General features: G+C 45.1%; 2 protein-coding genes across 3 annotated transcripts in view; one reads left to right on the top strand and one right to left on the bottom strand.

Moving 5' to 3' along the window:
- LOC309389571 (BPI fold-containing family B member 6-like) overlaps positions 1-15,098 on the bottom strand; it is a 71,287-nt gene extending 56,189 nt beyond the window's left edge. Inside the window, exon 1 of one of the 2 annotated variants that reach the window (XM_081948112.1) lies at positions 15,023-15,098. In XM_081948112.1, coding sequence (XP_081804238.1) covers positions 15,023-15,039 — 17 coding nt within the window. In that variant the 5' untranslated portion in view covers positions 15,040-15,098. Of the gene's footprint in view, positions 1-3,525; positions 3,549-15,022 lie in introns of those variants that run through there. The other variant, XM_081948114.1, reaches the window with a different exon arrangement.
- On the top strand, positions 2,248-7,404 carry LOC309389602 (uncharacterized protein; the record flags this gene model as incomplete). Its single annotated transcript, XM_081948154.1, has 5 exons — positions 2,248-2,285; positions 4,352-4,519; positions 6,392-6,459; positions 6,634-6,676; positions 7,315-7,404. The coding sequence occupies exons 2-5, from the start codon at positions 4,385-4,387 to the stop codon at positions 7,402-7,404; spliced, it is 336 nt and encodes a 111-aa protein (XP_081804280.1). The 5' UTR covers positions 2,248-2,285; positions 4,352-4,384.
- Positions 15,099-15,341: the final 243 nt, after the last annotated feature.

Below are 15,341 nucleotides of genomic sequence, written 5' to 3'. Positions count from 1 at the left end.
CAGCCCACAAGGTGCTTAAATCTGGCCTGCGAGGGCAGCCTTGAAATATCAAAGGAACGGCCAGTGGTGACTCTGCCGGCCAAAATGGGCTGCGGGGAGCCTCTGCGTTTTCAGCCGACAGTGTGCTGCAAGAGGACTGACTTGGAATGGGCTACAATTATGTGGCCCCAAGTAAGTGTCTGATCTGGATAGAAAAACAAGCAACATCCTATATTAATGCTACCGTTTAATGCCAGATTTTACATACTGTAGGTCCATTTCATCAGCAATCAACCCTCTATAATCGACAGCCATTTCTATTTACTATCCTGGAAATTTACCTTTGCTGTTAGATCCTGTGTTATCAGGCGATTTGTGCTATTGTATTTTTATTAATAGTTGAATAATAAAAATCCAATAGCATAAATAGCTTTTCTGCCTGGAAAAGTAGTTTACTATTAAACAATGGGGTACAAATTTAGAAATAAAAAGTTTAGGGGAGTATTAAGAATAGGTAATAAATTTTTGCCAGAAATATCTTTAGAAGAGATAGGAAAATGGTTATAGTAAGGAAGTGTGGAAAGAAAAAAGAGAAAGGGGGAAAATGCATCTTGAGCCTGTGTCAAATACCCACCATAGCCACGCCCACACCCAGACACACCCACCGTGACCACGCCTACACCCAGACACACACACACCATGACCACGCCCACACCCAGCCCTATGACATCAAAGACAACCCTGATGCGGCCTGATGAAATGGAGTTTGACACCCTGACCTACTTCAACCTGACCCACTCTATAGGAAATGTGGGGAGAGGCAGTTGACTCCTCCATCATAATCCTAGCTCGTCCAAGAGGAGGACCAGGGATGACAGGATAGCAGCATTCCAGTATTTGAGGGTCTGCCACAAAGAAGAGGTGGGGGGAGTCAACCTATTCTCCAAAGCACCTGAAGGCAGGCAGGAAGTAATGGATGGAAACTTTTCTGACCATAAGAACAATAAACCAGTGGAACAGAAGTTGACTTCAGAAGTTGTGGGTGCTCCCTCACTGAAGGCCCTCAAGAAAAGACTGGCCAGCTTTTTGTCCAGAAGGATGTAGGGTCTCCTGTTTGAGCAGGGGGTTGGACTAGAAGACCTCCATGGTCCCTTCCAACCCCATGTTTCTATGATGTGCCATCGCTACAACGGTAGAGAGTTTCCGTTTGCCATGACTCCCCTCGGCCACGCTTCTTCCTTCTTCTCTTTGCAGATGATTCTTCGCACCAAAAATCACTTCTTGACCATTCCTTTAAGCCCATCCCCCATCCCGCTGCCCTCGCTGAGGGACAACGCCGTCAGCCTGGGCCTCACTCAAGACAGCCTAAATGTGATCTTGGGAGTCCTCCTTCAGATCCCAAAACAAGAGTTGATCTGCACCAAGGAAGCGGTGAGTAAGGGATCACAAGTAGGGAGTAGGAAGAAAAAATGGTTTGGGGCTCCTGGCAACTCAACTGGAAGGACTCAAGAGGCCTCTTCTGGACCTCTTCCTCAACATGTGCTGCTTCAAACATTCATCTGCATCTAGGTAAGACATGAACAAGAGCCAGTGGGGTTATCCTGGGTGCGAAAGAACACAGCCAGTGAGCTGCAGCTGCCAAAAAAGCCAACACAGTCCTAGGCTGCATCAACAGAGGGAGAGAATCAAGATCACGTGAAGGGTTAATACCACTTTATAAGGCCTTGGTAAGGCCACACTTGGAATCCTGCATTCAGTTCTGGTCACCACGATGTAGAAAAGATGTGGAGACTCTAGAAAGAGTGCAGAGAAGAGCAACAAAGATGATTAGGGGACTGGAGACTAAAACATACAAAGAACGGTTGCAGGAACTGGGTATGTTTAGCTTAAGAGAAAGAAGGACTAGGGGAGACATGATAGCAGTTTCCAATATTTCAGGGACTGCCACAAAGAAGAGGGAGTCAAAGTATTCTCCAAGGCACCTGAGGGTAGGACAAGAAGCAATGGGTGGAAACTAATCAAGGAGAGAAGCAACTTAGAACTGAGGAGAAACTTCCTGACAGTGAGAACAATTAATCAGTGGATCAACTTTCTTCCAGAAGTTGTAAATGCTCCAACACTTGGAAGCTTTTAAGAAGATGTTGGACAACCATTTGTCTGAAGTGCTGTAGGGTTTCCTGCTTTGTTTGTTTGTTTTTTTAAAAATGTGAATTGCCTCCTTTAATTACAATGACATTTTGTCCCAACAGTTTTCTGGCGCCACTGAGCTGATATATGTTATTACCAATCTTTTTTCACATCGAAAGGTAAGTGACATTTCAGAGTAGCCAAGTATGAAACAAAAAGACCAGAACACGTCGTTTCCATAAACCAACACCCAGATAAGCAGGGATTAATGCCAGACAACAACCAAGCAGGAAACAATAACTTAATCAAGAAATTACCAAAGGGTAAAACACACACACACACACACACACACACACCATTGGCAGAGCTGAATAGCAAGCTATTCAGTGGTGGGTTTCAATTTTTTTTAGAACCTATTCTCTAGGTGTGGCCTGTTTTGTGGAAGTGGCTTGGCAGTCATGTGACTGGGTGGGTGTGGCCAACTTGATGTCACTCACCAGGAGATGTCATGGATTGGGTAAAATGTGGTGAAGCTCATTTAAAAACGCTATTGCTTAGCAACCAAAATTTTGGGCTCAATTGTAGTCATAACTCAAGGACCATCTCTGCCTTCCTCTGTGTGGCAGCCTTATCCTAGTAAACTATTTCTCCTTTCTGGCAATTTTCCTCTCTGTTAGAGGCACCAAAATAATCCATACAATGTAAGGTTTCCTGCTGCAGCAGGGGGTTGGACTAGATGACCTCCTAGTAGCCTTCTAGCCCTAAATTGCTCTGCTGTTTTTCTTTCTTTCTGCTAACAAAGAAACCTGCCTGAGGCTCATTCCACATGCCTGCCAGATAGAGATAATGAGATAATGACCCTAGAGAAACTTTGGCTCCATTCACAAGCCTTTTAGAAACAAAATGCTCATATTGCACAAACCCCAAAACTTCAAAAACATAAAACCATATAACATATAACCAAGTTGTTCTTTCCTGCATCTTTTCAATTTAAAATTATTAGGACTTGTGGACTTCAACTCCCAGAATTCCACAGCCAGGCATCCTCAGTTCCGATTTAAAGCGACAGCATTTGTTTTTCTCCTTTGCAAAAGAAGTTTCCTTCTTTCTTTTTCTTCTCCCTTCCCCTCCTTCCTCCCTCTCTCCCTCCCTCTCCCCCTCTCTCAAACACACACACACACAGAGAGAAGTTGGATTGGACTATCTCTCCTACCCCCTTCCCTCTCTCACTCACTCTCTCTCTCTCAAACAAACACACCCACACACAAAAGCTGGATTGGATATCTTTTCCAGTGGCTTGAAAGCAGCTCCTCTGCCATCCCCACCCCGATTCCCCCGCTGCCTTCCCCAAACACCTCCCCCATTGCAAATGCAGCCTGCTGTCTGGGTGGGAAATGCCTGGAGTGCAATAAAGCTCACCCATTCACCTGCCGGCAGGCTGGGGTGAGAGGAGAGGCAGAGAAGCCGGAAGGAAGCCGATCCGAGCCTTCCAAAAGAAAGAGGCTGGGGGAAAGTGTGTGTGCTACAGCATGGCTCTTTGCCTGGCTTCCTGCCTCCTCCTGTGGTCTCCTCAGTGCTTGCTTGTGCTCTCCCTCCCCAAGTGTAGTTTGATTGCAGGTGGAGCCACGTTGCCTTTTCAAACTTGTAATCAGTGAAGCTGGGCTGGATTTTTATATAGTTTTATCCAGCTGTGTGGGGAGGGGAGAAATGGATGGGGGCCTGGGAAGGGAGTCACTACACTTGGGGAGGGAGAGCATAAGCGAGCACTGAGGAGACCCCAATCCAGGTTAGCGCTGCTGCCTGGTGGTACAATTCCCAATCTGGGAGCGCTAGCCCTCCTCCTTCTTTGCTGTCCTGTAATAATTTCAATTTAATCCTGGATTTTTCCCCCCCTGCCAAATATATTTCATCGTTAGTTTGTTTAAATCTTGAAAAAATGGTTTTATTGGGGCTACTTGGAATAAGAATAATAATCTCGGCAATATGTTCATTTTAATAGCAGCAATGCGTCCAATAATTGCAGATTTTTCCAGTTCTCTAAATCTTCTTTTATTTGTTGCATTAATTTGTTGTGGTTATCGTCCTTCATGGAAGAGCACTTGTTATTCTTATTATGGTTCCTCGGGGGTGAGAATCTGCTCCAGGTTCTGGGATTCCATCTAGGAAGAACCACAACTTTCCACCCAAGCCAGTTGGGGAACTCAGACACTTCTGAGCTTGGCTTGTGCCTCCCTTTTTTTTGCAGTGTCCGACGTGCCCGGTCAGGTCGCCGCTGAAAATGGTCACCACTTTAGTTGGAATGAAGAGGCTCATCCTTCAGCCTGACTTGATCATCCTTCACCTCTCGGTCCAGATATCTGTCTTGGGCATGAGTCATTCTGGAGCTCCCCACGGACTCTTCGTTTTGACGGCTGTAAGTATAGGAGCAAGGGGTCTCCACCTAACGAGATGAGATTCAATGGTATTATAAACACCATCAACATAAAATGGAGCTTGCTCAGAAGCTGGAATACGCCAAGTAAATGAGATGAAGAGTATGAAGTAGAGGAGAGAGGGAAGGGAAGAAGAGAGGGATAGGAGAGGGGGGAGAGCGGGGAGAGGAGGAGAGAAAGAAGGAGTGGAAAGGGGAGAGAGGAGAAGGAGAGAGGAAGGGGAAGTAGAGAAAAGAAGGGTGACAGAGGGAAGAAAGGAGGTAGAGGAGGGGAGGAGAAAGGGAGAAGAAAGTGATGGGTAAGGTACAAATATGGTGTATGGAGAGCAGAAGAGCCGATAATCGTTTTTGGGAGTTGATGGCAAGACGAATTGACGTAAACATTTAACAATATAATATAATGTTGGTTGTGTAATAGTATCCATGTGGTTATTTGTTATGAAAATGAAAAAAAAAAACTTTATAAATAAAGAAAATGAAATTCAACAGTGAGAAAAGTAAGGTTTGTGCTTAGGCAAGAAAAACCAAATGCACAGGTACAGGATAGATCTGTGATTGAGAACCTATGGCACACATGCCACAGGTGGCACATGGACTTATATTTGCTGGCACACCAGCTTTCAGCTCTGGCGCACATGGGCATGCCACCAGCTGATTTTTGCCCTTCTGGAGAGCCGGGGGATGCCTTTTTTGCCCTCCCCCCCCCCCAGGCTTCAGGAAAGACTCTGGAAGCTGGGAAGGGCAAGAAACGGCCCCAACAGGCCAACTGGAAGTTCAGAAATGATCCGTTTCCAGCTTCCAGAGGGCTGGGGGGGGCTGTTTTTGTCCTCCCCAGGCTTCAGGAAAGACTCTGGAGTCTGGGGAGGGGTCGCGCATGCATGTGTAGGTGGGTGGGAGGATTTAATTGGTGTGGGCACGAGGGCACAATTTTGGCACGCCATAAGAAAAAGATTCACCTTCACTGGTTGCTCAACGGTAGTAACTGTGAGAGGGATCTTGGAGTCCTAGTGGACAACCATTTAAATAGGAGCCAGCCGTGTGCAGCAGCTGCCAAAAAAGCCAACACAGTCCTAGGCTGCATCAACAGAGGGATAGAATCAAGATCACGTGAAGTGTTGATACCACTTTATAAGGCCTTGGTAAGGCCACACTTGGAATATTTGCATTCAGTTCTGGTCGCCACGATGTAGAAAAGATGTGAAGACTCTAGAAAGAGTGCAGAGAAGAGCAAGAAAGAGAATTAGGGGATTGGAGGGTAAAACAGATGAAGAATGGTTGCAGGAACTGGGTATGTTTAGCTTAAGAGAAAGAAGGACTAGGGGAGACAGGATAGCATTGTTCCAATATCTCAGGGGTTGCCACAAGGAAGAGGGAGTCAAAGTATTCTCCAAGGCACCTGAGGGTAGAACAAGAAGCAATGGGTGGAAACTAATCAAAGAGAGAAGCAACTTAGAACTGAGGAGAAATTTTCTGACAGTGAGAACAATTAATCAGTGGAACAAAAGTTGCCACCAGAAGTTGTAAATGCTCCAACACTGGAAGTCTTTAAGAAGAGATTGGACAACCATTTGTCTGAAGTGGTGTAGGGTTTTCTGCCTAGGGAGGGGGTTGGACTAGAAGATCTCCAAGGTCCCTTCCAACTCTGCTATTGTGTTACAATTATATTGTACCTGTGAATCCTAAGCAACAGCTGGGAAGTGAGACTAGAAGAAGATTCTTCCAGCTCAGTTTCTGACCTTCCCAGATGTCTCCATTGAACACTGGCCGATGTAGAAGGCCTTCTCTGAAGGACTAATAGTCTAATCCAGCCCCAGAGCTCTGCTTATGTTCTGTTCTCCATTTGTCTGATTTCAGAACCTGGCCCTCGGGCTTCATGCTACAGTCAATGACAACAAGCTGGTGTTCTCCTCCACAATGACCAGGTATCCTACTTCCTTTCCACACATCCGTTCAACAACCTGTGTGTCCTTACACATCAGAGGAATGGCTTCCCGAGTAATGCTTACCTCTGAATTCTCACACCAACCCTATCCATGAGCTGTCAGTCAAGGAAATTCTTCTTACTTGACTCTTTTGTCCTATAACTCTTTCTACAGTTTGGACCTCATCCTGGCTTCTTCAGAATTTGGACACATCGAAGTAAGTTCTTCTTTGCTTGGGGACTTGTAGAAAGCAATAGCACTTAGACTTCTTTACCGCTTCACAGAGCTTTCCAGCCCTCTCTAAGCGGTTTACAGACTCAGCATATTTTCCCCAACAATCTGGCTCCTCATTTTACCCACCTTGGAAGGACGGAAGGCTGAGTCAACCTCGAGCCAGTCAAGATCGAACTGCTGGCAGTCAGCAGAGTTAACCTACAATACGTCATTCTAACCACTGGGATACCCTGCCTGCCTGCCTTCCCTCCCTCCTCCTTTCCTTGCTTCCTTCTCTCCTTCCTTCCTTTTTCTTTCCTTCACCAGCAATAGCCTTTACACTTATATGCCACTTTACGGTGCTTTCCAGCCCTCTCTCGTGGATTTAGAGTCAGCCTCTTGCCCCCGACAACCTGGGATAATTTTACCCACTTCGGAAGGACAGAAAGTTGAGTCAACTTTGAGCCTGGTGAGATATGAACTGCTAAATTGCAGGCAGCCGGCAGTCAGCAGAAGTAGCCTGCAGTACTGCATTCTAACCACTGCGCCACCGTGGGGCTAGATGTTAAGGTCATGTCTACAAAGTATCCCATAGCACCTGTTGGTGTTGGTTAACCTGTTGCTGTTTGACCCCAAAATTAGTTGGCCCCAACCTTGTGCCAGCTTCTCACAGGAAGCATTGACGATGTGAAGGTGATCCAGGCCAGGGAGTTTGGACAATTAGATAGCTGAGGAACGGAGATGCTCTCGTGATGTTGAGCGTTTATTTGGATTTATTCTCAAGGACGGTGGTGGACTATTTTGCAATGTGTTGGTCTTTAAATAAGTGGTTGGTGGCCCAGAGTCACATCTGTGAAATGGGCGGCCGTATAAATCTATTTAATGAATAAATAAGCATGAAAGTGGAGATGGGACGCCTTCTACCTCATGCAGGTACACCATCCAGACTGAATTCCCCCAATCACTTTCCACAGAAGGTCACACCCTTTTTTTCCTTTCAGGTCTCTGGTCTAGCGAGGTGGGTCAAACTGTTCCTGACAGAAACCTACTTGCCTCATATCAATGGTACGCTTTCCTCGTCTTCTTCCTATTTTACACCTGCCTCCAGAGGTTGTCAGTCCTCCATCATGGGAGGTTTTTAGGAAGAGGTTGAGCAGCCACTGCTTGACATGGTATAGGGACGTGATGGCGGGGTGGCATGCAGAGAGCTCTCTGTGGGCATGTGTGCCATCGCCAGCTGCTCTCCTGGTTTCCAGTGCACCAGCTGATCTTTGCGGGCGGCGGAGCACTAAAAAATGGCGTGAAGATGAACCGAAAAATGGCCTAAAAACAGCACAAAAATGGCTTGAAAACAGCCTGAAAATGGCCCGAAAAACAGCCTGAATATAGCATGAAAGCAGCCTGAAAATAATACAAAAATAACCGGAAAACAGCCTGAAAACGGCCCAAAAAACAGGCTGAAAACAGTACAAAAATGGCCTGAAAACTGCCTGAAAGTGGCGTGGAAAATGGTGTGAAAATGGCACAAAAACAGTGTGAAATTGGCACAAAAAACAGCCTGAAAACAGCACAAAAATGACCTGAAAACGGCCTGAAAATGCCCCAAAAATCAGCCTGAAAATGGCTGAAAACAGCATGAAAATTGCCTGAAAAATGCCCCCAAAATAGGCATGCGCACCAGCCAGCTGGTCTTCAGGCTTCCAGTGCTCTGGCATGCACACACGCACACACATGCATGCATGTTCTGGTTTGGGCACTCGGTGCCGAAAATGTTCTCCATCACTGATATAGGGTCTCCTGCTGAAGCAGGGGGTTGGACTAGAGGACCTTCAGGGTCTCTTCCAAGTCTGCTATTCTGTTAATGGTAAGATCGCTTCAGTCTCTCTGTGGGCAGGAAACACCATAACATCAGCACTGCTTAACAGGTGGGGAAGGCCACATTCCCACAGGGGCTGGTGGTGTCATTCACAAGCAGCCAAATCACTCATGAAAGGGCCAAGTCAACTACCGTCTTCCCCCGAAAATAGGACCAGGTCTTATCTTAATTTTTGCTCCAAAAGACGAATTAGGGTTTATTTTCAGGTGATGTCTTATTTGGGGGGAAATACGGTACTGAATGTCTGGCTGAAGATCTTAACTGGGGCTTATTTTGGGAGGTAGGGCTTCTATTACGAACATCTTGAAAAATGATGCTAGGGCTTATTTTAGGGTTGAGTCTTATATTCAAGTACTTTATTGTGGTCTACCTATAGTACAAGACCCTCCCAAGACTGCTTGCCTGCCCAGATAAGGTTTCGTGGGACTTGTGTTGAGTCAGTTTGAAGCCACTTGCGGCTATGCAAGGATTCAAAGCTAGTTCCCCATTTGACCCCACTACTTCCTGCCTTGCTGGGAATTTCCCAAGTGTTGAGCACTGAAGGTTTTAGGTCAACATAAAGACAGTTCAAAGCTCTTATGTCAGGGTTCCAAATAGCATCCAAAATTAAATCAGAGTCCGAGGCAAAGAATTCCTCAAAGTTTCAATTTATTAAGAGAGCCATATTTGCACCGAATCTGAAGGCTTCCCAGTTTTCCCCACCTAGTTGAAAGTTCAAGATCTCTCACTGCCATGCGGGCAGCTTCCACCCATCCAGTTCTGGTCAGGTGCAGAGCTGCAGAGACAAAGGATGACCTTGGCTTTCTAGAAAGAATGTTGTTATGGCTACATAGCATCTAACTCCATACAATCCCCCCTCCCATTTTCCCACAATGGAAAATGCATAGTAGAAGAATAGAAAGTGTGGCAGGCCAAAGACCCAAAAGGAAAGAGGGCTGCATCTTATTTGTCAGAGTTTTAGCAGTGTGACTATTATAATGATACATACATACATACATACATACATACATACATACATACATACATACATTTGTAGATTTTCACGGGTGTACGTATGCTGGTCTTGTTGTATTCGGGTCTTTTCCCGTGTAAGATTGGGATTGTCTTGGGAACTTTACTTTACTTTACTTTATTTTAGACTTTTATACCGCCCCCTCTCCCAAAAGGGACTCGGGACGTTTCAGCGAAGTCTCACTCGCCATCTTCAGGCTGGTTTGGGGGCTTAAAGCGTGATATATATACGTGTGTGTGTGTGTGTGTGTGTTGTATTTGTGCTGATAAATAAATAAAGGGAGACTAGTATAGATCTATTTCAAGCTATTTAGCTCTCATCAGCTAGCCATACCCTTACTGGGATTTGAACCTCGGCTGTATTACATATTAGGCAGATGTGTTAGCCACTAAGCCAATCCCAGTAAGGGTATGGCTAGCTGATGAGGGCTAAATAGCTTGAAATAGATCTATACTAGTCTCCCTTTATTTATTTATCAGCACAAATACAACACAAACATAGCAAAGGCAACATTAAAAATAAAAATATGGTTTTCTGCCTGGATGGTCTTCTATAATGAGCCGAAGGACAGAAAGGGGGAGTAGTGAGCTCCCTCCCATATTTGGGCATACCAGGGGTTGTAACACATATAGGTAGGTAGGTAGGTAGGTAGAGATAGAGATAGAGATAGAGATAGAGATAGAGATAGAGATAGAGATAGAGATAGAGATAGAGATAGAGATAGAGATAGAGATAGAGATAGATAGTATATATATACAGACATACAGACGGTAGGTAAATCCCTTACCACTCAGCTACGGACACAAGGAGAGAAATGAGATATACGAAGAGAGAGAGAAACACCCTCAAATGGCCACCTATATATAGACACCTCTTAAAAGGGTAAATGACTTGTGTGGACCCCACCAGAGTCCTAAATAGGTGATACATGTAATGCCGAATCATCCTTGTTGCATCAGCTTATAGTTTACAGCTTACAACCTTACATCAGCTGGCAGCTATGAAATCCTCATTACCTGACATTATTTCATTTGCCATTTCAGACTGCCTGAACATTGGCATTCCACTGCCTAACCTGGTCCACGTTAGGATGGATTATCCTGTGATTCAGATTTTACAGGTAAGACCACCAGCGAAAATGTCTCCTTTCCTAAACACTCATTCTGGTTGGCCTTAAAGGAGAATATTTGTAGTTCAGGGTTGAAAGGAGGGGTCCTTGGCGCTCTCTGTGTCAGGTTTCCAAAAGATGCCCTAATTAATTTATGAGCCTCGAGACAAAGTTCAAAAGAAATCCAGTCATTTATTAGGAGCAACATTTTTGGCAATGCCTGCCATGGAGTCAGATCTGATATCTGTTTAATGGTGGCTGAACTTTACCCCTGTGTCTCCCCTCCTCTCACTCTGTGTCATAAATCACATCCACCAACAAAGTGCTGCAGCAGGTTGTAAAATTTCGCACCTAACACGCCTGCTGGAGAAAAGTATCAGGGGAATTCTCTCCCTGCTCTCCTCCAATGTCAACTTGATAATAGGCATGGAAATGCTTTCCAAGTTGACATTCTGAGCTTGGTGGGTTTCTTGAAAACATTTCATTACCCAACTAGGTAACCTCACCATGGAAAGAGTGCAGAGAAGAGCAACAAGGATGATTAGGGGGCTGGAGGTTAAAACATAATGAAGAACGGTTGCAGGAATTGGGTATGTCTAGCCTAAAGAAAAGAAGGACTAAGGGAGATGTGATTGCCGTCTTCCAGTATTTGAGGAGTTCCTACAAAGACGAGAACACAACCAAGCTCAGAGAGCACCAAAGACCTCAATTGAACTGTGTCAGGGTTCCAAATAGCATCCAAAATTAAATCAGAGTCCGAGGCAAAAGATTGCTCAAAGTTCCTGAAAAACCTGAATCTGAAGGCTTCCTAGGTTTCTCCGCCCACTTGAAAGTTCACGATCTTGCCCCCACACCCACCAGTCCATCCCATGGTCCAATCTCCCACTGCCACGGTGGCAGTTCCACCCATCCAGTTCTAGCCAGGTGCAGAGGTGCAGAGATGAAGAATGACCTTGGCTTTCTAGAAAGAATGTTGTTATGGCTACCTATCATCTAACTCCATACAATCCCATCTTCCCACCATAGAAAATGCATAGTAGAAGAATAGAAAGTGTGGCAGGGCAAAAGATCTGAAAGAAAAGAGGGCTGCCAACTGTTGGCTTTCTGAGACCCTCCACGCTAACATTTTTGTGATCTTTTCTGATCTTTTGCACAGGGGATGATTGTGTTCTGTGTGTGAAGCAGCAGCTCACCTCGCAGGCCAGAGATGCTCAGCCTGACCCACCCAGAGGGACATCACGGCACGACGGAAAAACCCACTGCTCTCCTAGCTTTTATCTCCCTAACCTTATTTAACACTTTTTGGGTGGGGGGCGGGGGGAAAGTTAGGCATTCTGTGTACCTGGGCTAGCCACCTTTCATCTTCAGACGCGGGATTAATTGCGGGGCCAGAAAAAACAACAACCTGTAGCTAGTTCATCCTTCCAGCCTTCCTTTTTCTTTCCTTTTTTGGAACTAGAAAAGTGACATCTCCAGGAAAGAAAGAAAAACGAAAATCAGAACAATTGATAAGACTGCAAGAAGCTCTTTCACTAATTTTCCATCTCTTTAGCAAATTAACAGTTTAATTAGCAGATCAATTAGCAGATTAACAGATATTTAGCAGATTAAGGCCTGGAGGAACGTTGTCCACGGGGTCGCGACGGGTCGGACAAGACTTTGCAACTAACAACAACAAAGGCAGATTGACAAGAGCTGGAAGGGACCTTGTAGGTCATCTAGTCCAGCCCACCCGTCCATTGATTACCTGCTTCTTGATTTAATACAGGCAGTCCTTGATTTGCAATGGTTCGTTTAATGACCTGTTTAGTTATGGCACCAGAAAAAAAGTGACTTGTGACCAACTGCAAATGATTCATTTAACAACTGCGGCAAGGAAGGACGTAAAATGGGCAAAATTCACATCACCACTGTCTCACTTAGCAACTGAAATGTCGGCCTCCATTTTGTGGTTGTAAGCTGAGGACTTTACTTGTGCCGTTGTTTCAGGTTTCAGCAGGCAGGTAGGCCTACTACCTGTGTTTGCAGAGATAAGGCCAAACAAATTAAAAATGATCCCAAGGACCACGTTAGGAAGTGAGTGTAGATTAAATTGAGGGGTGGCTTTGCTAGACTGCAGCCTTTCTCTTCTTCCTTAGCTAAATGTCCTCGCTTGGAAACCCCTGAAAGGCAGGGTCTTCCTTAAATGCTACCTTTCTCTGTGTGGGGAAGAGGGAATTTCATGGTAGTGGGAAGGGAAACAGATAGTTCCGTATTCCTGTTGATTGTAGAAATTGCTTTGCAGAGGAAAAAATAGTCCACTAACTTGGAGACCGGGTTGGAAAAAAGGGTTCTTGGACCGATGTTTCTGTTTCACAATAAACCTATTTGCTTTGGGAACTGCCGAAGTGTGTCTGCATTTGGAAGCGTTTCCCAGGATTTCCTTGGATTTCCCACAATGCCTTCCCCCATTGGTAGAAGTTTCAACAAAGTTTGGTCTCAACCAACACAAAGGGCTCCAAAGAGGATTAATAAATGGATAAAAAGTAAATGTCCAGGGAACTTCATCAGCAAATCCCATTCCTTCTAGTACTGATGAGGTGACTGGACTGGACTGGACTGGACTGGACTGGACTAGACTAGACTAGACTAGACTAGACTAGACTAGAATAGAATAGAATAGAATAGAATAGAATAGAATAGAATAGAATAGAATAGAATAGCAAGGTACCTTAGAGGTCTTCTAGTCCAACCCCCTGCTTAGGCAGGAAACCCTGCAGTATACTGCAGTACTGCCTTCTAACCACTGGAGATGATGAATGGGAAGGAAGGAAGGAAGGAAGGAAGGAAATGGGAATGAGGAGAAGGAAGGAGAATGAAAGGAGGAAGGAAGGAAGGAAGGAAGGAAGGAAGGAAGGAAAGAAGGAAGGAAGGAGATGGGAATGAGGAGAAGGAAGGAAGGAAAGAAAGAAATGGGAAAGGCAGGAAGGTGGCAATAGCACTTAGACTTATATACCGCTTCACAGTGCTTTTACAGCCCTCTCTAAGCCCTCACAGAGTCAGCCTCTTGCCCCCAACAATCTGGGTCCTCATTTTACTGACCTTGGAAGGATGGAAGGATGAGTCAACCTTGAGCCAGTCAGGATCGAACTGCTGGAAGTTGGCAGAATTAGTCTACAAGACTGCATTCTAACCACTGCACCACCAGGGCTCCTAATAGCAATAGCACTTAGACTTATATACTACTTCACATAGTTTTACAGCCCTCTCTAAGCGGTTTTGCAGAGTCAGCCTCTTGCCCCCAACAATTTGAGTCCTCATTTTACCCACCTCGGAAGGACGGAAGGCTGAGTCAACCTTGAGCCTGGTGGGATTTGAATTGCTAAATTGCAGGCAGCCGGAAGTAGCCTGCAGTACTGCACTCTAACCACTGTACTGCCTGGCTCATATTACATTTCTATCTGCACATCTGCCCTCCAAGAATAGAATAGAATAGAATAGAATAGAATAGAATAGAATAGAACAGAACAGAACAGAACCGAACAGAATAAACAGAGTTGGAAGGGACCTTGGAGATCTTCTAGTCCAGCCCTCTGCTCAAGCATTTCAGACAAGTGGCTGTCCAATATCTTCTTAAAAACCTCCAGTGAGGTTTGACCCACAACATCTGGAAGCAAGTCATTCCACTGGTTAATTGTTCTTGTTTTTAGCAAGTTTCTCCTTAAATTTCTCCTTCCTTCTAGGTTGCTTAAATTATTTATCTAAAAGATTTATAAGGCCACCCTAACTCTGGGCAGCTCCCAACCGCCGTGTGATCAACAAAACCGATGTTGTATTTCCACACCCATTGAGAGCAAAATATAAAATAACATCCTTCCTTGGGATAAAACCTCAAGAATGAAGGTCTTGAGAAAGGAAGGAAGGAAAGTTGGTCATTTCATGCTCTCTTGAAAATTAATTCTCTTCCAAACCACAAGTCGGGGCCGAGAAGTTGTGAACACAGAAGAAGAACCAAAGCTTCCTGCTAAACCAACAAAGAGTGTTTATTCTTTGTTGGTTGGTATATTAAGTGACGCCTTCTCCATTTCTCCCCTGTCCTTTGACCAACCTTGCTTGACGTGTCATTAAGACAATTCATTAGCGCGACTTTTTAAGTTCTCGGGAAAATTCACCCAGCAACCAAACTTTTATGAGAACCTGGAATCTCTTCATAGCTACTTTGAGTCACCTAATTTTTGTTAATCGGTTTCTGTTCACCTGTGGCGAATTGCAGGACAATGGATATTTATCTACAACGCGGAGGAAACGTCAGTAGAGGACACCAATATTTATTTAGATATATGAAGACTTGGAGGCATGGAGTGCATTTCCTTACCAATTTGACGTGCTCATCGGATGGATGGGAAGGCCTTCGTGTGGTCCAAATATGATACTTTTAGGATATCCCAGTTCGGTGGAGGCAAAAACCCAAGGCAGCTCTGACCATGCGCCCAGAGGGAGGGCCTGGAGCTACTAAAGAGGCGGCCAAGCTAAGTGCCTGAAGGACCCCATCCGTCACCGGGAGTCCAGGCGCCTCAGCGAGCAGCGAGCTCGCTGAGTTTCCTTGGTGAAACTTTGAGACATTTCAAGTGGGGAAAAAACTGTTGACCCACACACACCCCCAAAGTATTTTTAATTAAATCACCCACCAGAGG

The sequence above is a fragment of the Natrix helvetica genome (assembly GCF_964273705.1).
Source record: "Natrix helvetica genome assembly, chromosome: 3".
Lineage (NCBI taxonomy): Eukaryota > Metazoa > Chordata > Lepidosauria > Squamata > Natricidae > Natrix > Natrix helvetica.
This window is presented reverse-complemented; position numbering and strand designations above follow the sequence as displayed.